This window comes from Podarcis filfolensis (genome assembly GCF_964270895.1).
Source record: "Podarcis filfolensis genome assembly, chromosome: 3".
NCBI classification, from domain to species: domain Eukaryota; kingdom Metazoa; phylum Chordata; class Lepidosauria; order Squamata; family Lacertidae; genus Podarcis; species Podarcis filfolensis.
The window spans coordinates 73,089,856-73,113,185 of record NC_139606.1 but is presented as its reverse complement, the minus strand read 5'-3'; the positions used below and the strand labels follow the sequence as shown (position 1 = coordinate 73,113,185).

Genomic DNA, 23,330 nt, shown 5'->3' with positions numbered 1-23,330 from the left:
ATGGGCCAACACAACGTCAGAGGCTTGCTGCAGAGCTCATGATGAGGTGGGACAAATAGGAAGGGGGGAGAAATTTAATTCAGTTTGCATTTCAGTGTGAACCTATCTAATGCCACAGTTTCCCGAACAATAAGCAAACCAAAACACAGCCAACTTTATAAATTGGCACTCCTCTGAATTTTGCAATGGACTTTTGCTGCCAATAAATATGTACAAAGGGTAAAGTGTACATGAAATGCATTTACTAACAAAGCTAAAACCAAAAATGCATTTTATTAGGGAAAACTGCTTGGCAAAAATGCATATATCAGGAAGAAGTGCTTACAAAAATGTGCAAATTAGGAGAAATGTGTACTAAAATGCTGATGAAAATTCATGAGGATTAAAAAAAACACAACCCTTACAGACAGATGTGGAGAACTGAACTTAATACTGCAAAAATGAGAAACTTGAGAGAAACCTAAACTGACAGCCACCCATCCCTAAAGACAAAATGGTAATTTAACACCATGCCATTATTAGGTAGCTGGCCAAGGTAATAAGACAACATAGTCTTCAAGAGCTGATCTCTGCTAGGAATGCCATGGGTTCAAATGAGTGATTGCCACTTAAAACTCTCAGTAATAGGACACAGCAGCAGTATGTGTTTTAGGGTTGGTGCAATATTTAATGGGGGCAAGTTTTCCCACAAAACTATTGAGAATATTCACAGGATAAAACTTTACTTTCTTAAATACCAGTACATTTTCTAAGGGGTTATGCTTGCATGGTGATATGGAACTTGCTTCATTAAGGTTCTGTCTGATGGGTGTTTAAATGGGAAGTAATTAGGCACACTAGCTTCATTTTGTGTCAATGAACAATTCAGATCTGCTTTCCTGCTCCAGTTAATGAACGCAAAGCAATCTCAAGCGACTTGCTCGTGCAAAATGACATTGGTCTACCTCCCTCTTCCAGCCACATGCTCTTTAATGTTAATTTGATCCTGAACATTGAAAGCCGTTTTTAGTTTGTTTCATTATTGTTTTATTTACTATCCACTAATAAAAGTATCTGAAAAAAACATAAAATACTGAAAAGCTGTATCTTTTTTTCCTGCTGAAATAGAACCAAGCATTTCGACATTTATTAGTTCCACTAAAAAGCTGCTAAAAAAATAGACATTTGAAGTTCATAAGAACCATATGCTCTTCTGCTTATAAGAATAAGCTGCGTGGGGACACTGAAAAACACACTTCCAAGAGCTACATTCTTTGAAAGGATTTACTATTCTAACCTTCATCTTTTTGGGCGGGTGGTGGGGAAGGAACTAAACACACACTGCTGCACATATGGCATGTTCTGTAAAGGTAAAAGGGTAAAAGACTCCTGGATGGTTTAGTCCAGTCAAAGGCGACTATGGGGTTGCGGCGCTCATCTCACTTTCAGGCCGAGGGAGCCAGTGTTTGTCCACAGACAGCTTTCCAGGCCATGTTGCCAGCATGACTAAACCACTTTTGGAGCAATGGGACATGATGACGAGCGCCAGAGCACACGGAAACGTCGTGTAACAATATTTTGAACTGGTAACACAGTCTCCTGTACTAAAATATAAAGAACTGGGTCCTTCATCCATACAAACTGATCAGGGAGGCACTACCCATGACAGGAATATAAGGCAGCTGGATCTTGGCATAGTAATATTTTTCAGTTGTTATCAGAAAATGAAATACTTAGAATGTGTGAAGACATTTATTTACTGGTAAATAGCACTGGTAAAAAGCACTAAATAAGCTGAATAGGACAACTATTTCTAACCCATTAACTGAGGGCAGATACCAAAATATGTGTGTCTTTGGTTGTTATCCCCATGCATCGATCTACAGTGGTACCTCGGGTTACATACGCTTCAGGTTACATACGCTTCAGGTTACAGACTCCGCTAACCCAGAAATAGTACCTCGGGTTAAGAACTTTGCTTCAGGATGAGAACAGAAATTGTGCTCCGGCAGCAGGAGGCCCCATTAGCTAAAGTGGTGCTTCAGGTTAAGAACGGGCCTCCGGAACGAATTAAGTACTTGACCCGAGGTACCACTGTATTGGCATTTTAAGCCACACTGTCCCCTAAATCCACTTATATTATCACTGTCCCCTATGTGACTGCAATAGTAATAGCTCCATGGGGAAACATCATGGAGAAACAGCATGTATGTGAAGGGAATCTTCATCTGAGCACCAGATTAACCCTAGTGGCAACAATCTACTTTTCAAATATAGAAGAATAAAACATTTCTTCCTTCAGAGAGAATTCAGAATTTCATTTTGTTTCATAGTTGTAAGTCTTGAAGCTTCATGAGGAAGTAGCAAATGCAAGATGTCTTCAGAACAGTAAGAGTACCATTATCAACTCATATTAAAAATCATATATATTTTAGTCAAAGCCACAATGGTTCTCAAGACCACCCACCTTTCATACTGGAACGTCTTGTTTATCAAAGCATGACCGGGACGGTTGCATTTTACAAAGACGGTTTCCTAACAGAAAACAAGGGTGGTAACAATTAAAACATATACATCATATAAGTCTAAACGAAAAGAAAATGTATGCTTAAAGGTTCACCACAAAGTGGGATGTTTAGACCTTCCAAACTGCAAAAACCACATAGCCATATCCTGCCTTTAATATATGGTTCCTCAATGGCACAATCTGGAGGAGTGGAAGTGCAGTGAACTGAGCACTTGGGCTGCCACACACACAGCTGTATGCAGTTGGTCCATCTAGCAGAAATCTGGATAGCAACAAGAGAGATGAATAGATAGCCCTATATCTATACCCATATCCAAAGTATGCTTTCTCAGCACTCAGAAAGGACAGGGGGTTTCATCCAAACTTTTGAATTTGTGTTGTGGAATCTATCAGTTTAATCCCAAGTAATTTTTTTGAAAGCCAATTAGAGACGAAAGCCTGAAAATACATTTCTACTTGTTTTGGGGATGACAACAAGAAGAAACAAGAGCACCCCCTCAAGTAAGAGGCATTGCTGTCGTGGCACTTCTGTGACTTATATTCTATGGAATTAAACCTGCTGTTTGGGGAAGTACTGCTTATATTATATAGCATCTCAACCAACAGAAGCCGTGCACAGGGGAGTAACTTTAATTGCTGAAAATGGCACAGGAGGGAAGTGTTAAACTCACTTTCCCTATACTGCTGTAGTTCCAGTCCTGATACGGCAGTCCTTGTTTTAACAGAGATGTGATCAGTCCAACTACATTTTTGAATTGTGCAGTGTAGGTTTGACTCTAGATTATTATGCTATGGGTTAGCTGGCTGGCATGTTGAACAAGGTAATCACAGTTGAGTCATCATGCTGTCACTTGGGCATCGTATTCTTAGAACTTCCATTGAGTCACATTCACACAATACCAGTTAAAGTGCTGAGTTATGTCTAAGTTATGTCTGAGTAAACATGCATGAGATTGCACTGTAAATACCACATGAAAACACACACATGTTTCTGTGACCTCCACTTTACTATCAGTATGAAACCAGCTCTTTTCCATCCTTGCCACGAACAATGATGCTCTCTCATATGGAATGGGCTAGATCAGTAGACTTCAATCTTTTACCCAAACAGTAAATCAGTAGTGGATCAGCAGTGTGTCCTGACCCACCAGTAGAAGACTCTTCATCTACACATCTCCCGACCTATCTGCATATGCCGAGTCAACTTGATAGACTGCCAACATCCTCTTCCATCCCAAGCTTGATTGACACGATACATTTTGGTTACAGAAAATAATGAGTGCAGTCACACCATCTGCTTCAAGGCTCAGGTAGGTGGCAATATTAACTACATATGTTGGCTGTTACTAGCAAACCAAGAAGTAGAACTGCAAAGTAAATGTTATGAACTAGAAAAAGTGGAAAGGAAAGCCAAACATCTGCTCTTTTAAACTGATAAAACCAATTTCACATTTCAAACCAATTAGTAAAGCAAGCAGTTGCCATGCAATAACCACGCTCTCATATCTCCAATGCCAGTAGCCAAAATCATCCATATGAAAAAGATTCCAAGGCTTTATAAGGGCGAAGGAACTCAAAACGGTGAAATGAAATACTGTGCTTTACTTGCAATAAAAACCTAAAACCTTTTTTAGGCCTTGGAACTGAAGTGATAGTTCTCAAGCCAAGATTTACAAGACTCAAAGGGGGTGAAAAAAGAGATCACTTGCCCCTCTAGCAAATTTCAAGGCAAGAATCTCTAAACAAACAGACTTTTTATTTACCAAAGTCTTTCGACAGCTTTCAAGCCTCCCCAAATCTGAAGTAATTTTGGTCCAGTGCTGTTGTTTTCAAATTACATTCCATTTGAAATCATGCAGCAATTGCAGTTCTACAAATGCTTGACAAATCCCACTGGAATATACCCAGTCTGATTTCTGCAATAAATCAATTGCCATTACAATGGCAGTTCGCTAATGCCAGAGGTGAGTTAGTATCAGGATTAGTGATGGTATTTGTTAGGGTTCAAGCACTCCATGAACCTTTCAACTGAAGTAGTAGTGAGATACTGGAGGGTTATATAGGAAAGTGCCAGAAAGAGAGAAGATAGAACTGGAAACAATATGGAAGCAATGGGTTCATAATGCTTTTCTAGTAGCATGGAGAACATAGCAACGAGCTTTGTTGGAGGGTCACATTAAGGGAGAGGAGTGGGTGAGCAAGCCAAGCCAAAGGGTCAGCTTGCCATGTCCCATTGCTATAGCTCCTATGCATCTGTTTATTACATTTATATCACACCTTCCCCCCACCCATGGAGCTCAGGATGGTGTATATAGTTTCTCCTCTATTTTATCTTCTCAACAATCTGGGAGGTAGGTTGGGCTGAAAGGGTGACTTGCTGAAAGTCACTCAATGAGTGTTATGGCTAAATGAGGACTTGAACCTAGGTCCAAAATACTAACCACTATACCAAACCAGCCCTCATCTACATTCTGCTGATTCAGACGCAAATGCCATTAGGAGTCCAAACTAACAAAGTGCTGGATGTGTCCCAGTGATGCTAGTTTCTGACTCTAACTGAAAAATCTCCTTCCTTAGTCAAGGATTTGCTAGGTATGTATTTGGTGGAAGCTATTAGGGCTGGGAGATGTATCAATACATCATCCAAAATTGGTCCACATCGCGGTAACGGTTTCACAATATTTGAGATGGTGGTATATCGCGAATCACAGTGTGTGTGCGCGCTACGTAAAAAAAAATGCAATACAGTGGTACCTCCAGTTATTAACTTAATTTGTTCCGGAGGTCCATTCTTAAGCTGTGACATGAGGCACGCTTTCGCTAATGGCACCTCCCGCTGCTGCCACATGCGACTTCTGCTCACATCCCAGAGCAAAGTTCGCAACAAGGGGCATCTACTTCCGGGTTAGCGGAGCTCGTAACCCAAAGCGTTCACAAGGAGGACAGTATGTAACACGAGGTTCTACTGTATGGGAAAACTGTGAAGCCAGTCATCGCTTCTCTCATGATTTTTGCCATCTCTGTTGCACTCTACTATAAAATAACAGTTGTAACAATATGTTAAAGGTACGTAAAAATGTAGTAGCAGTTGCCAGGACATTACCCTGCTCCCCTCTACATAGTTCCATCCATATTAAAGACGTTGTGATATATCAGTACCGTATTTTTCGCCCTATTGGACGCACCGGCCCATAGGATGCACCTAGTTTTCAGGGGGGGAAATCAAGGAAAAAATATGATTTCCCCCCCACAGCTCTGGGAGCAGCGGACAGGCTGCACGCAGCCTGTGCGCTACTCCAAGACCTTCTCCCTGCTTTTGCGGGAGGTGGCGGAATTCCCCCACCTCCCGCAAAAGCCCACAGGAGCCGTGCGCGACTCCTACGGGCTTTTCGACCAGGAGGGAGAAGGGACTGAAACGGCCAGTCAGTCCCTTCTCCCTCCTTGGGGAAAAGCCCCCAAGAGCGGCGCGCTCTTCAAAGGGTGCGTGGCTCCTGCGGGCTTGAGGTGGGGACCCCACCTCCTAGAAAAGCCAGCAGAAGCCGCAGAGCCCCTTTAAAGAGCGTGCGGCTTTTGCGGGAGGTGGGGGAATTCCATCTCCCGCAAAAGCCCACAGGAGGGTTGGAGAGTAGCGGGAAGGCGTCGCTCGCCTTTCCGCTGGCCCCCAATCTCTGGGGCTGGCGATGAGGGAAGCGCTGCTTTCCCCACCACCAGCCTCAAACCCGGGTTGGAGAGTAGCGGGAAGGCGTCGCTCGCCTTCCCGCTGCCCCCCAATCTCTGGGGCAGGCGATGGGGGAAGCGCTGCCCCCCATCCTCTGGGGCTGGCGATGGAGGAGGCGCTGCTTTCCCCCACCACCAGCCTCAAAGAGCAGACTCTCCTGGCTTCAGCGGAAGCAATGCAAAGCCTCCGGAGCGCAGGCTTCGGAGGCTTCGCGTTGCTATCGCTGAAGCCAGGGAGCCTGCATTCGCCCCATAAGACGCACATACATTTTCCCTTCATTTTTGGAGGGGGAAAAGTGCGTCTTATAGGGCGAAAAATACGGTATATTGTGATGTTTAGTTGGTGATATATCACAAAGTTGAAAACCAGATATCACCCTGTCCTACTGTTTGCCTCTACATAGTTCCATCTTATTTCAGACATCATGATATATTGGTACATTGTGATATATTGTGATGTTTAGTTAGTGATAAACCAGACATCGCTCAGCCCTAGAGGCTATCATGTTTTATTTCAGCAGTTGGTCTAGAATCTAGACTCTAGATGAACTGAACTCTGTGAATCAAAACCCAGAACCTTCCGTTTGGTCAGTGTCAAAAGCACATATTCTAAAATGCAATCTTCAAAATCAAGCATTTGCACAGAAGATTTCCATAAGATAAATAGCAAATTCAGGTGATGAGTGTCAACAGGGGTGGTTGGAGTCAAAATGAGAGACAAGCATGAAGTATCAACATGCTTTGGGAAAGCCTTAGGTCTGCAGAAGTATGCAAAGTATTATTATTTTTAAAAACCGTAAGAGGAGAACACCCTCCTCCAAAACAGCCCATTAAGCCTGTGTTTGAATGGATCCAAGTACATGCATAGATTGTATAGGGGACAGAGTAGATCTAATGCATGGAAGCACCATAACTCAGTGGCGGATAAGGTGCTTTGCATACAGACGACCCCAAGATCAATCCCCAGCATCATCACTTACACAAAAAGAAGAAAGAAATGATGGGAAAGATTGCAATCTGAAATCCTGTAACAGATGCTGCCAAGCCAGGCAGACAGCACTGGGCTAGGTGGACAGAAGGCCTGAGCAAATATAATACAGCTACATATGTTCATGTGCTCTTTTGCTGCATTTTATATGCTACCATAAAAGGAAAATTGGCTGCACACTTGCATGAAGTGTAAATAATGAAGAGTATCTGACGGAAAGCCCTAATAGTCAAGAAAATTGCCGCAAAACCTGAATTTAAAACTCCATCTTAGCTCCATGCCTTTCCAATGTTATTTCTTGGTAATGGGCTTAATTAATACTGGAATGCCATCTGGATTTGTAGCTCAGCTCTCAAGCCCCCCTGCTTTGGTGGATTTAAGCCAGGTTCCCTTTAATGCACTTGAAAGCAAGGCTTGGTAGGCAGCTACATTTTAGACACTGTATTTCTAGCCTCTGGCAAGGCATCAGTGAAGCAACTACAAGTAGTTTAAGGCGGGAAATAACTTTTATTATTGGAGCTGAAGTGCCACTGACAGAACTCAGGCGTGTGATCTGGTGGGCCAAGCGCTGGATTCGAATGCTGGGAATGCTCACATATCATTGTGTCATCACAAGTAACCCTCTCAGCCTTGCTCTAGCTGAAACACTGGAATAAGAATACAGCTGTACCTTGGTTTTCGAACAGCTTAGTTCTCAAAGGTTTTGGCTCCCGAACGCCATAAACCCGGAAGTGACTGTTCCGGTTTGCAAACTATTTTTGGAAGCCGAATGTCTGACGGGGCTTCTGGGGCTTCTGATTGGCTGCAGGAGCTTCCTGCAGCCAATTAGAAACTGCGCTTTGGTTTCTGAATGTTTTGGAAGTCGAACAGACTTCCAGAATTGGATTCCCTTCGACTTCCAAGGTACGACTGTAACCCCTTAGACTTACACAGATGCACACACAGAGTTACAGTGAGGGCAAACAAAGCCTTTTGCACATTGATATGCTAGAAGAAAATGATTAACAAGGGACGGCCAGAACTCACTTCACAGTGCCAGAAATAACTTCCTAGCCACAGTCACTACGGAGGAGAAATGGGGAGGGTAACATCAATAGCCCAAGCCTTCAGGGGAGTCAGTCATAAAACGAATGCTGCATGTGAGGATGCAAAGCTCTTGGAAAGTGTAGATATCACGGTCCTCTCATTCTTATCCCACAAGGGATAAGCAGTTTACAGCAATAAAAACAGAAAACACAAGCATTAAAAGCCATAGAAACTTAAATATACTCACATCATCAGCTTCACACACCACATTTTCTGGGATGTTTCTCTGCCTTTTTGACAACAAAATGTATTAACTTACAAAACATTCAAGAAGAACACAACCAGCAATTTGCATAAACTTTAACAAAACAGCCAATTGCACAAATGCCCAAGAAACCCAGGGGCCTAAGGCCCAATGATATGTCACAGGTTAGTGGCAAAATGTGTGCCCCTTGCTTCTCCCTGTAGAACCTACACTGGCCTTCTGGCTAGATGGGGAAGAGTTTTCTGATTATTCTCCTAGGCTCACATTGACTGCTACTCACCCTTGGAGTGAACCTGACAACCAGGAGGCAGAGAGACAGTCAGGGCTAGAATAACCACAAAGATAAGCAAGCTGCAGGAATGGTCTTGAGCTTGTGACCCCAGGTGTGGAAATTGCCAAATAGTTGCGATACCATGTGCAAACACCACCTTTTCCCGTTCCTTACATAATAAAATTCCCTAGAGCTCTGAATACCGTGACTGCCTCGCCAGAACAGAGGAAAGAAAAGGCCATATTCCTGGTAATAAAATATGCAGATGGTATCCAAACAAGAACAGCCACCTTCATTCGCTGCTGCTTCCCCCAGAGACTATCAGGTCCAGCTGTCCTCTGAAGAGAAAGAGAGGACCATCTCCTCTGAGAATGGTGGCATCAGCTGGGCCAGTATGAGTCTCCCTGTCATGATGCGACTTACAAGAAGCAATTCCAGCTAGGCCAAGTGAAGACCCCACCCTATAAGGTCAACAACGTCCAGCATTATAGTCACTTCCAGGAAGAGCATTTTTCAGGGGTCACCAAGGTCTGCTTTTGTACTGTAAGCAGTCTCTTCCCATCCAAGCTAGTCATTATAAGAACCTTGCAACATTAAGAATTTGGTGCCAGAGTATGCATGTTTTCCTCTTCCTTCCCCATTCCTTTTTCCTTATGTGCTGTGTCTTTTTAGACAGAGGGCAGGGGCTGTGTTGTTTTTATTGATATGCAAGCCACCCTGAGAGCTTTTCAGGCTGAAGCATAGGGTATAGATGCTTTTCTCCTGCCACCATCACGTGAAGAGAGACATTACCCAACCCATTTGGGTCATCAGCAACCGTCTCAGAATTTGCTCACGAAGCTCCTCTACTGTTGGGAGCAGGTATTAGAAAGAAAGAAACAGCAAGTGGGGAGGATCTTTGTCAGGACCATGGTTTGTGGGTTAAAATGGTTTTAAAAACCTTCTATCCCCTCTATGATCCCAATTCTGATCAACGCCCACCCCCAGCTGCTATTTCCAAATGAAAAATAATAAACATGCAGGCTCAAACTATGGGCAGGATTCAACTAATTGTTGCGTATGGAAAACAAGGTCCGCTCTCCCCCATCCTTCCCCCCTAAATCTGCTTCTGAAGATGTGGGGGAATGCCCAGGACAGGTTTAGGTGGCACAGGGAGAAGAGAGGGGACAATCCTGTGGTGCCAATGGACCTCGTTCCTCACATGCATATCCCTTAGCACTACACTGAATTCCACCCTCAGCTCTTAACACAGTGTGAGCGCTAGCAACTTGGACAACATGAAGAACAGAGCACTACATGAAAGGAAATGGAAGTGTGAGTTTGCAGCTGTAGCTGTGTGGACCTACCTGTGTAAGAGCTGGGAGAAAAGGAAGTTTTGCTGAGAAATGTATGGGGAGAGCAGAGAAACACAGGATGCTTAGACCTGTGCTGGAGCACTGACCACTCTGCTTTGTGCTACAGTTTTGCAGATAAACGTACCACTATTTGGAGAGCCCCAGAAAAACAATTGTGTTCCTTGGAGCCATAAAAATCCTAGATTACACAGCTCTCCTCTTAGTTGTAATTGCTTTTCAAATCGCAGCAGTATTTTATTCCTCCCCCCTTCCCAAACCTTAGCAAACAGAAATAAATACAACCTTCTTAAACCCATATACAAGCAAACATAAAGAGACACTTCTTGTGGCTTTCTGGGATTGATTTCCCTACATCGGGGTTGATTACAAAGCAACAGATTATAAAGTAGCAGTATAGGCTTGCTACATCAGCCTATCCCTTCTGTTCTTTCAGCCTTTGAGAGGGATGTGACATGGGAAAAGGGTGTCTGAGTTAATGGAACCTGAACAGCAAGGCAATTTGGTGAGCAACGTAAGAAAAACATAAACACTCAATACAGTCATTCTGGGCGCCTCCAGACTGCCAATGTTTTGCAGGAGGGAGTCAAGTTTGCACAATTAAAGTGTATTAAAGTGCTCTGTCACCCAAGAGATCCCCTTTCGAAAAGAATGGAACTTCTTGCAGTTTGCAAAGTGACAAGGATGTGCATTAAGGTGTGTGTGAAAGGAAGACATGATTAATGGGAAGATGTACAAGCACCCTGTAAGGAAATCAGGATGAATGCGGGATGATTGATCACGTCATCTAACCAGACCATAAACAAATCAGAACAAAAGACTAGTTATGATGTAGCTTTCATTTACATCAGGATACATGCTCAACAAGCAAGTCACCTGGAAGAGCCAATAAGGAAGGGGAATTGCCTACTTTCAATATCACTTTTGTGGCTCCATCTTTCATTGTCTGTGTTGATAGTGTACTCACAGATTCATTGGGAAGAAAAGTCCCATTACTTTCTTTAAAGGAAAAAGGATAGCTAGCAGTCTGGAAAGGGCTTTGTTTAGCCCCCAAACTGTTTCCTGGGGCCCCACCATGCCTGGAGTACGGGGAGGATTATGTGAGCAAGCCAGGCAGAAAGCATCTCGGCTTTCTTTTCTGCCCTCACAGCATCTTCCATACTGAGTTATGCACAAGATCTGCCAAGCTCAGAGGATACAAAAGGATGTTTCAGAGGCGCTTCCACCTTCATGAAAGCTAATCAGAAGATAAAGACAAAACGTTGAATCAATGAATGGAGACAGGGGCATGAAACAGGGTTCCCAGTCATGCATGGCATTCCAAGGAAAGGCAAATGAAAGCCCTCTTGCAGCTTCCTTGCTCAGCCTGAGGAAGGTTGGGGATGGAGTGGGGAGGGCCACACGTATGGGGATGCTGGGGGCAGGGCTTGCATGTCAGGGCCCAAGCACGTTGTTACCTCCTGTAATCTGAACCCGACAATGGTGATGTCAGAATCCTCCAGATCTAAGAAGCTGGAAGGCTATAAAAGGAGACATGAGTAAAAATCACCCTAATTTCCTCTAACAGAGAATTCAGATGGTTGAGTGCCAACAGAATTGGAGAAGCAAGAGGGAACCATTAATATGCCTGGATGAGCCCATGAGCACAGAAAAATACAAAACATTTATAAAAAACCAAAAGGGACATGACAACATCCCCCTCCACCCCCCAAAAACCTCCTCAGTCAAAAGAGGATTCATCGTGCTCAATGGCTTGCAAGAGCTAAAGAATGTTGAATGTTGGTTGAGGAAACATGGACAACTAGAAGACAGAGGAGTAAACTGGCTTGCTTGATCCCACTACTGCCTTGGAGGAGAACACATCTGACTGGCTGGAATTCTAAACAGGAACATTCTTGTTAGGGTGTGAGGATACAATGCAAGTTTGTGGCAGATTCCACTTGTAAAGTGAAAATATCTTCCAAAGTATGTAAAAATGCAGAATCTAACCAACATTTTCAAATAGAAGGAGAACAATTAGACTGTTTATGATTCAGATTTGTACCCAAGCTTTCAAACACATTATCTGCGTAGCTTACAATAAATATCTAACACCCATAAATTCAGCCAAAAACAGCAACTCTATAAAAGCAACACCCAAATAAAACAGACCAACAAAAGTTTAAAAGCCTAGGAAAATAAAAAGGTCTTTTCCTGGCGCCGGAAAGGCATCCGAGTGTCAGTTAGCATAACTATATTCATGAAATAAATTACCTGTCTTTTAAGTCCGACTCTCCAGGAAGTGTATCAAATGGTAACAGGGGGCGGATCCTGCAATGGACTCTGATATTTCCCCTTAGTTCCTGAGGATGCAATGCAGAAACATAGTCAGCAGTTTTAAAAACTCGTGAATGAAATGGTGTGAATCAGATGCGGCAAGAAAATACAGAAAGTTGTGGTGTTGCTAAGTTGCCTCATGACTATTGAAGCTCTGCCTCATTAAATTACCACAGAGACTGAAAAAATGTCCAAGGTGGTTTTACCCCAGACCAGGATTTTGATGATAGATGATGGTCTTAATCTCCTTAAATCTGCCTTTCTTTCCCCATTTTTTTAGCCACTGTAATCTGACTGATGCACTAGTGAAAGTAAATGTTCTTACACAGCACATGAAGTCAAGGCATATTTTAAAAGGTTGCAATTCAGACAACCCAACTGTTTCTTTAAAATGCCCCACAGAGTTTGAAGAGGCAGCTGGGAATAAAGGGAAGGCAACAGGTCTTGGAAAGAGCAGACAAGAGAAGCCATGAGCACAGCCTCCCATGCAGATACAGGAACTGATAAAAAGGAACTGGAAAGTCATCTCAGGTTGCACACTGGCAACTCTCATATTTATGCAGATCTTTTAAAAGACATTGCAGACTCAATTACCAGGACACTTACAATTAAACTGTTATGAAGTACTTTTCTCCTTTGTTTTTCTTTCTGGTATCGCTCATTTACTTCATGCAAGGACTGCTCAAGTTCAAAGGCTCTGGTCTGAAAGGCTGAAAAGACATTTTCATAAATGTTCACAGAACTGTTAGGCTATTTCCCCCTCAGACATGGGCCTGAGAGCATCTGCACACTGATGCCTCCAAACAAGAAGCTATTTAAAAATGGAATATGCAAATATTATCACAGAGAGCCTCCTCAAGTCCAGCACTCTCTTTTGAGACTTTGTTCTCTGCACTGAAAACATTTGTATGGTCCACAGGTAGAGAAGCTCTGCCATGAGTGCATCATGGCGGTATGTCATAGCTCCACCCAAATTGCACTTTGCTGCTGCTTTATGCCTTGCTTGGGAGCATCCGGGGGCATTCAGTCAGCTGCTGCTGGGAACAGAGTGCTGGGCAAGATGGACCTTGAACCGAAATACCTGGGGCAATGTTTATATTAAAGGTAGGGCAGCTGTGGTCCTTCAGATGTCACTGGACTACAACTCCCATCATCCTAGACTATTGGCAATTCTGATTGGGACAACTGGGAATTTGAGTCTAATGGAAGGCCATAAAAAGAGCCCTGCTCAATCCGGCAAAAGGCCCATCTAGCTAGCATCCTGTTCTCACAGCAGCTGGTCATAAGCTGGACATGAATGCAACAGCGCTCTCCTCACTTGTGACAACTTGTGCAACTGGTTTTCAGAGGCCTCCTGCCTCTGACAGTGAAGGAAGACCATTGCCATTGTGGCTGGTAGCCATAGACAGTGTTCTCCAGCATCATTTCAAAACCCACAGGCTGCCCAGACCTGTGCTTGTATTTTCATTGCTCAGTTTCCATAGAAACATGCTCCACCTCATCACTACTTTCATTAAAAAAAATAATTTTTTCAAATTCCTACTTTTAAAGTTTATACATTTCACTAAATTTATACATTTCACTAATTTTACAATCATTTTGGCATTTCAAAACCTGACTTCCTTCCCCCTTCCTGCGGTTCCTTAAATTTGTTTTTAATATCTTCTACATATCCAAATTAACTTAATTTGCTCATTTATTCATCTTCTTTAAATATACACTCTTATGAAACTGCAGGTTATTACAATAATCCTGCCAATGTTTTTATCTGTTTATCTGTAAATATTCAATAAACCATTTCCATTTTTTTATATTAAAAAAAATGTTATCTTGATTTCTTATTCTTCTGCTAAGTTTTGCCATTTCTGCATATTCTATAAGTTTTTGTATCCATTCTTCCTTTGCTGGGACTTCTGCCGCTTTCCATTTTGGGACAAGTAACATTCTTGCCGCTGTAGTAGCATACAGGAATACGCTTCTATATAGTTTAGGAAGTTCTGTCCCTATAATTCCCAAAAGAAAAGCTTCTGGGTTTTTTACAAAGGTTATTTTAAACATCCTTTTTATTTCATTATATATCATTTCCCAGTAAGTTTTAACCTTATCACTACTTTTAGTTATGGCTAGGTGCTTTTGCCTAACCCCTGTAACTCTTATTCCAAGGGGACAGGAAGACAACCCATCCACTCTCTGAGGGGACCAGAGATGTAGTATGCTCTTGGTGCAGTACATCTGCTTCGTGTGAAGTCCTGGCAGCAGCAAAAAGTTGCCTCTCAACCCAAAGCCAGAACTTTCATTGCAAATTCTGCAAGCTGCTACCAACGGTGGCACTGCTCATATGGTTCAAGCACCTTAGATGCCAGCCCGATAAGCTTTCAAAGGTACTCATCTCTTACTTTGCATAGCCTCATTATGCATCTGAAGCCTTTGGACAGCAGCCAAAATCTGACCAAGGTAAGTTTTGCTCTGATGCTGGACATCTCTGGAGAATGTGAGGGCAGACAAACGGAGATTCTTCACTTCTTGCTTTAATTTCTATTTAAGAAACAGAAAGAACAGTATTTAAGGTAAAGGTAAGGTAAAGGACCCCTGCATGGTTAAGTCCAGTCAAAGGCGACTATGGGGTTGTGGTGCTCATCTCGCTTTCAGGCCGAGGGAGCCGGCATTTGTCCACAGATAGCTTTCCGGGTCATGTGACCAGCATGACTAAACCGCTTCTGGCACAATGAAACACCATGATGGAAGCCAGAGCACACGGAAACGCCGTTTACCTTCCCGTCGCAGTGGTACCTATTTATCTACTTGCACTGGTGTGCTTTCGAACTGCTAGGTTGGCAGGAGCTGGGACAGAGCAACAGGAGCTCACTACATTGTGGGGATTCAAACCACCAACCTTCTGATCAGCAAGCCCAAGAGGCTCAGTGGTTTAGACCACAGCACCATCAGCATCCCTATGAACACTCTTTAGGGTATTGGGGGAGATATATATATATACCCATCCCCTTATTGCAGGGATTGGGAACTGGATCTGGCCAGGAGGTTCAGACAGGTATGGGGTGGGAGAGCCCCCAGAACAGCACATAGAGAGGAGAGGGGAGATCATTTTGTCCGGCAAGCTGAAATTCCTGCACTGACAGAACACTTACCTTGGTGCAACTTTTAATTCCTTCCTATGGCTACAGTTCTACACTAATATAATTCCTACTAACTCAGATGGGATTTATACGACCTTTCACAGAATATCACTGCACTAGGATTCCCAGCGTGAGCATATATTGGAACTGCATGCCAACGATTCCCAAGGTAAGCTGTGGGGGCATGTATTATTTATTATAACTGTAACCTATCCTCCGTCCAGGTGTTTCACAAGCAATATGATTTCCCACTGGGGACTATTTATACTGGGCTTCTTCCAGCAGAATTATCTGGACCCATTTTGGTCTACGTTCAGATTAAATAATAATTTACTGACGTTTCATGTAAACTGCTTTGTGGTATAGAAATGTCTAATCAATCAATTAAATCACCTGCACCCAAACCCAAGACCTTTAGAAAATAAGAAAAACAAAATAATAAGAGGCTCCTAAAGGTCAAGTTACATTTTAAAAATTCTCTGCGTGCAGAGTCTTTCAAATTCTGATGGTGCAGCATTTGTATGTGTTCTCAGAAGGGAAGTTCTATTCAATTCCATGGGGCCTACTCCCAGGTGGAATAGAATTGTTGAGTTGGAAGAGACAATGTGGGTCATCTAGCTCAACCCCCTTGCAATGCAGGAATCTCAACTCAAGCATCCATCACAGATGGCCATCCAAATCCTGCTTAAAAACCTCCAAGAAAGGAGAGTCTATCACCTCTAGAGGAAGTCCATTCCACTGTTGAACAGTTCCTACTACCAGAAAGTTCTTCCTGATGTTTACTCAGAACCTCCTTTCTTGTAATTTGAATGCATTGGTTTGGGTCCCACCCTCTGGAGCAGCAGAAAACAAGCTTGCTTGTACGTAGGGCTAGGACTAGTGCTTTTACCTGTATGGCTTCATGCAGCTGGATTATAACGGATCTGACACTTCCATGACACTTCTGCTGCTTGTAAGAAGCAAAGCTATCATTTGCTTCTTCACCTGAGATTTTCCCATTAATTCCTTGATTCTGTTTAAAAATAAAAATAAAAACCCCAGATAGTTCAAAAAGACAAATAGACTGGCAACTGGAGATTTCTACAAAACCCAACAACATAAAATGTAAACATTCAGAAAGTCAAGTGTTATAACCCACAAAGGTTCACAGCAAAGGCTGGATGTGAGGAATTGAAATTTTTCACATGAAGCAATGGTTTTCTACCACCCCTAGTTTTTCTATTTTCCTTTATGCATGAAATGTTTGATCACCTTCAGCTTCTAACTAGATTCTCACAAATGGTTGTCTATTTGAATGAATGACAGTCTTCCACTTAAGTCAGCAGTGGGAGATTATAGCTGTAGACACAATGGATTGATTAACATTTGACTTCTTATATTAAAAAGTTCTGAAATCCCATTTCTATTCATAAGAAAGGGGAAATGAAAATCAATTCTGAGAGCAGATGAGTTCATTTAACCCTAACATTCTTGCCACTTTCCAAGTATCTGTTGTCATTTAATCTTTTACTCCACATTATCATGGACAATGAAGGTTGGTATATTTTCCAATATGTAGAAACTCTCAAGCTCAATACATACATTAATTTTTTCTGGTAGATTTCCATCAAGACATATGCAGCTGTGCACAAAATTGTTTCTATTGCATAGCTCCCATGCCCTGTGTGAGGTGCATCTGTGTCAATCCCCTGACAATTTCTTTTTAAAGTTTCATGTAACAAATCTGATGAGATGCAGGCATTTATGACAGAAGTAAGCCATAGTAAGCCTCTGCTACCCCCTGCATACCCTACTGCTGAAAAGGCCAACGGATCTGATATTGTTCTTTTTCTGAAGTGGTCTGTGGATTACAGCTGAAGATCAAATAAAAGGTTCTGGTGTGTGTTTGTTTTTTCAGTAAGGTGACTGGCTATGATCAAAACCAGACTAAATGCTGTAGGCCAGTAGTTCACAATTAGCTAAGTATTGCGGATCTTCTGTTTAAAAAAAAAACTAAGCCCCCTACTTTTGAAAGCATTGATACCTCTATGGTGGTTTTTGCTTTGTGAATGGTGTCACAGACTCCCTGGGGTCTGTGGACCACCAATTGGGAACTGCTGTAGGCTGTAGGCAATTGGGTGAATGATTGGCAGCAGGTTCAAAAGGGACAGAAAGGAAGTATTATGTTACACAACATATGCATTAAAACAAGAGGTTGTAATGAGAGAAGGCAGCGGTGGAAAAATTATGGTTTAAATCACCCCCCCAATAAACTAGATCTATTGCCATGACAGCTAAATGCAACCTCTTAGTATCCAGATACAAGCACAAGTCATTTCTTCAGCTGCTCACCATCCTTTTCTGGCTAGGCCAGTCAGTGTCTTTTGGGTGTGCGCCAGAGCTGCTACCTGCCTTTGATGGTTGTTTCTTGCAAGCTAAGTGTCAAGATGCAAGCAGTCCATGTCACAAATGGTTTCATCTGAGATAAAATTGTAAGTTTCTGAAGAGATCCCAGTGAAGACTTTGAAGCACTGCAGTCACCATATTTCTCCACCACGTTATTCTGGTAAGTACTTGCAGGGAAGCTGAGCTCAAAAGGCAACATCTGGTTTTCAGTCAAGTTCTATTTTGTTTCAGTTGATCCTCGTTTTTATCCTTAAAGAGTTAACCAAGCCTCCACAAGGGCAAGAGACTTTCATGAGGTCACCCAGCAATTTACAGTCTCACATTAGATTAGAACCTCTTGGCTGGCAGTTGCTATTACCACTAATCCCTGCAGTCTGCCCTAATGCGGGCCCAGCCTCCAACTGTTCCAAGTTTTCTAAATCTCTAGCAGTGTTGCAGTGCAAGATGCAAAATCCCTCAGCAAGGATAAGTGTCAACTATGCTCAACAATGGCTTGAAAATTAAATTAAGGCAGCTATAAAAAAAGAAGAACATATTGTCATCTTTTAAAGGTTTCTCAGACACTGGTGGTTTCCACTAGACCTTTTCTTCCTCTTCCACTTAACAAAAACAACAAAAATACTATGCTGAATGAGACAATTAAGATTACTACTTCAGATCAGTGGACCACTGCATAAGTTACTATTATAATAGTTATACAATCTGAACCTGGTAACCTAGGAAGCAGGTATTTATTACATCATGTGAACATAGAGAAACTTTACTGCAGAGACCCATGCTTAGCACCAGCGCACTACAATGTGTTTTCATAGCCGAATTGTTTTTCCATAGCGAAATAAACATGGATAATCTGCCTCATGTGTTTTCCGGTAGAAGAGGGTACATGCAAAATCTGTAACATGTGGCCCATCACTTATTCATTCTTGCAAGCAATCACTTGAAACACAGCTGCAAAGAAGCTACGCCACATGGCAAAATGTTTGCATTAATAGTGTCTCCCCATGTAGCTCCACAGATTTTCATTTGCACCAGCATAGCAGAAAATGTTGAAATGTTGCACTTCCTAAAAATGACAGTATTAATTAAAGGGGAGGATCAAATATCAAATAATTTCCAGTAGCCTTGAATTCCCTCTAATAGAAAGTCAGGTAAAATGTGTTCCACAGGTAAGAAAACATACAAATGAATTCAAGAGGATGCCAATATGGTTAATGAGAAGGCTCAAGGTAGCTATCTATAAAAGGCAGGAGCACTTTCTGTAAAAAGTAGGGGTCTTGCCCTTTTCAGGAGAAAAAGGAGCATAACGTTGAAAATAAGGTGGTTGATTTGGATTGTTGTTGTTGTTTAGTTGTGTCTGACTCTTCGTGACCCCATGGACCAGACCCCTGTCTTCCACTGCCTCCCGCAGTTTGGTCAAACTTTAAGAACACTGTCCAACCATCTCGTCCTCTGTCGTCCCCTTCTCCTTGTGCCCTCCATCTTTCCCAACATCAGGGTCTTTTCCAGGGAGTCTTCTCTTCTCATGAGGTGGCCAAAGTATTGGAGCCTCAGCTTCAGGATCTGTCCTTCCAGTGAGCACTCAGGGCTGATTTCCTTTTGATTTGGATTAGATAGCCAAAACACTTAACAAGCATTTATTTAAATTATAACTCACAGAACTGGCAGTGGGGAAAAAAAGCCTATTCTATGCTGGAGATAATGAAGAAAGGATTGAAAATGAAACAGCCAGTATTATAATGTTTGTAGATAAATCCAAAGACTTGCGAGTTAGGTCCTTGTCTATTCTAGGTAGTGGCAACTGTTCAGGAAGAGCTGTGTCAGGTGATAATTACAGTAATTAATGTTTTAGTTGTGCCTGTAGGTTGACAGATGGCTTTTACTCCGCTTATACTGAAAGGTGTAGTAATACACACAAATTTGCATAGCAACCCAGGGGAACTGATGAGAATATACCTTCAAATCTACTCTGCAAGATCTATAAGAAGATACATCTCCATCCAAGTTGTATTATGCTGATCTGCACCAGTCAGATCATCTGTTGTAGCACATTCAGTCCCCATCGGCTGGATACCTGCTCTAGTATCAGGAACCAGATGCCGGATACACATTTTTCAGAAACCTGGGAACATCAGAAGGTGCTTTATGCTGAATCAAACTGCTCATTCATCTAGCCCAGGATTGTCTCCACTAACTGGCAGCAGCTTTCCACAATTTCAGACTGGGGTCTCTCCCAGCCCTACCTGGAGATATGGCCATTCCCCAGCAACCTGTCGGTAACTCTCTTTTGGCAAGCACATCTTCCTGGTCAATAGATATTAGATGGAAGTCATTTGTAAAGTGAACTCAGATTGTGGAACTATGTTTCCTGGATCAGTGTGTTTATTTACATAGGTTTGACCCATTAATAAGTTGAAATTGAAAGCTTGGGGGGGGTGTATACTACAGTGGGATGGGGAAATGGAGTACATTATACTATACTTACTTTTGCAAGCTTGAGATGCAGAAGGGCATTTTCTGTTTCCAGCACTATGATCCGTTCTTGCTTTGTCTGGGAAAACATGGTAAGCCTGATCTTAAATGGATAAAGTAAGTTATACAAGAAGCCAATTTAATTTACTGCTAGCAACTTCTCCGATCCCAAACTGTATCTGTTTCTCACTCTAAGAGCCAAGCCACACATTACAATACACTAAACTCTCTGGTCATCCTTGCCTCAGGGACAATTTGTACGAGGAACCCTTTGGTATACACTAAGGATCAGCTATTTGATATATAGTTTAAAGCTCAGCTCTTATCACACAATTTGGGATGGGAGTATTTGTGGGGTTTTTTTTTTAACTGACACCTGTAACATGGAAACAATTTAAGACAGGGGCCAAGTATTATTCTGCATTGATTTACCTTAAGTCACTACTTTCTCAGAACATTTTAATAACAAAAATTACAACAGCTCTAAATCTTTATTAAAAATCTTTCCCCATAAAAATGTGCGTGCCATCACTGCATCCACCTCTTTGTGCTTTCGCCTCTTTTTCAGTAATATTATTTCTGAACTGCCACTGGCAACTGTACAAACATATTGGAGAAGGAAGTGTGGGAAACAGCCTCATTGGGCCTCATCTATTTAATTGCACTGTCCTTTAGGATTCTAGAATGGTAGCCCCAGAAAATATGAAGGGATTACAAAAGGGAATAGATTAGATTGCCAGCAGATTTGTTCAGTTCTACTCCAAAGAGGAAATATCCATTCATTTGTGTATTTAAAATGTAACAACTTCAAAAGCATCCATGAATGGGGAAGGGAAAAGTGTGCTCATCCTCATTGTCTCTGTCCAAAAGATGTCAGAATCACATTGAAATGTGCACATCCTTGTTCCAAAAGTGTTTGGCATGATACTGGGGTCTTGTTGCAGCTTTCCACGAGTCCTTTCTGCACAGCAATATCACATACCCTTAACATATGGAAGAGGAATGCATCTGATGCCCAGCTTCCTGACCTGCAGATATTGAATATCTTCATCAAGCAGGGTGCAGTTCACACAAGGAGAGTCTATGCACACAGCTTGTATGAACATAAACTTTGCCCAGATCAGTGTAGAGGGCGCTACCAACAAGTGCAACTCACCCTCCACTCAATATGTTATATGAAACAGTTGTGTGAGCAGCACACTAACTACAACTAGAGGAACCGTGAACCCCTTCAAAGCGTTACCTCTTCCAATCGTGAACTAAGTCACTGACTGGATAGCGTGGTGCTGACAATGCCAAGATTGCAAGTTCGATCAGCTGCATATTCTTGCATTGCAGGGGGTTGGACTAGATGATCCTCAGGGTACCTCCCAACACTATGATTCTATGAGACTGCCAGTAACAGTGTAGTCCAGAGAGGGTCATTTGAAAGCAAGAAGGAAGTACCAAAATGCCCAGGGGGGACCCAAAGAGACAGAGGTACAAAAAATATTTAGGAGGGGGGACCTTTAAGGAGGCGCCCCACGGCATTAACCCAATAAGGACTGAGCCTGTTCAGTGGCCACAAAATGTGTCTGTGTTGGCAGCAGGGGTGCAAATGGAATATCCTAGAATGGGGCAAGAATAGCAGGCTAGAAAGCCGAACAGAAGCGATGCACATTGCAACATTTTGTCGCAGGTCATAATTGGTGTACTAAAATGAAGCAGACAAAACTCTTCAATATAAACTCTGTTTCTCTGACACACAAGCCTCAGTACACTTGGGCCTTAACCAGGATCCAGAACTCAGTTCTCCATTTGAAAGATCAGCATGCTATGGTTCATTTTCCCTTCAAAAATGAGCAAACGCAGGCAGGGCCAGATTTAGGTTTGATAAGGCACGAAGCTACTGAAGGCAATGGGGCCTTTTATATGTCCAGCTGTTCTTTGTCAACAACAAATTGTCGCTGTTTTTTTGTGTTGAATATATGCTATATGGTAATTTATGGACCTTATTGGCATCTAAAGCCATTTGCATATAACAAAATATGTATTTTATCAAAGTAATTGTTGAACTGAAATACAATTAAGAAGAAGTATATTAATAGTGAAATAATTTTTAATCCCTAACTTAAAATGATTTTTTATTCATAACAAACTTAATAATGCAAACACATTGGCGTTTGGCAATAACAAAAGTTTGTTTTTATATTTTGGAAACGTACATGCAGTTGTTTTTTCCTTTAAATTTTTTTGGGGCCCCCAAGAGAGTGGGGCCCTAAACTATAGCTTGTTTAGCTTATAAGTAAATCCGGCATTATGCAGGCAGGGAGCTGCTGCAGGAGTTCTTGCCCTCTCTCATCTCACTGCGATATTTATTATGTAAAAGAAGGGAGGGAGGGAAGGAAAGAAGGAAGGAAGGAAGGAAGGGATGATGGAGCTAAACCCAGGGTGTATTAGCCACAAGGACAAGTTGGTCACCCCCCAAGTTTCGCCCTTGCCAAGCACCCCTTTCCCAGAGACTCACGCGCAGCTTCTGCTCCAGCTGCCGGATCCGCTGCTGCGACGCAAAGCTCAGGCTTATCCCATCCCCGGGCCGCATCCTGCAAGTTTGCTGGTCCAGGAGAGAGGCGAAAGCCTCTTCACCCTGCCGCACTCTTTCTGGCAAGCCAGTTTGAATCGACCAATTGCAGCCAAGGACATAGCTTCGCCGCGGTTGCCACGGTTACCCGTCTCCGCTTCCGGGAAGGGAGAGCGTCGCGATTGGCCGGGCTTGGAAATGGGAGGGACTCAGCCGAGTGGGGATTAAAGAAGCTGCTTGTGATTTCTCTGCTGGTGATTCCAGCGGAGACCCTTTGCCCAGGAGGCACAGAGAGGGCAATCGGCCGCGCCGGAGCAGCGTTTGCGTTTCAAGGATATTGT

At 42.6% G+C, this 23,330-nt stretch overlaps 1 protein-coding gene across 2 annotated transcripts in view; it reads right to left on the bottom strand.

Annotated features, from left to right (window-relative positions):
- Positions 1 to 23,100, bottom strand: part of KIF25 (kinesin family member 25) — a 39,401-nt gene extending 16,301 nt beyond the window's left edge. The window contains exons 1-8 of one of the 2 annotated variants that reach the window (XM_083606053.1): positions 22,936 to 23,100; positions 20,443 to 20,508; positions 16,465 to 16,587; positions 14,838 to 14,976; positions 13,048 to 13,151; positions 12,379 to 12,467; positions 8,485 to 8,527; positions 2,447 to 2,514 (exon numbers count right to left, since the gene is read on the bottom strand). In XM_083606053.1, coding sequence (XP_083462179.1) covers positions 2,447 to 2,514; positions 8,485 to 8,527; positions 12,379 to 12,467; positions 13,048 to 13,151; positions 14,838 to 14,976; positions 16,465 to 16,587; positions 20,443 to 20,508; positions 22,936 to 23,010 — 707 coding nt within the window. In that variant the 5' untranslated portion in view covers positions 23,011 to 23,100. The remainder of the gene's footprint in view (positions 1 to 2,446; positions 2,515 to 8,484; positions 8,528 to 12,378; positions 12,468 to 13,047; positions 13,152 to 14,837; positions 14,977 to 16,464; positions 16,588 to 20,442; positions 20,509 to 22,935) is intronic. The other variant, XM_083606054.1, reaches the window with a different exon arrangement.
- Between the last annotated feature and the right edge of the window lie 230 nt (positions 23,101 to 23,330).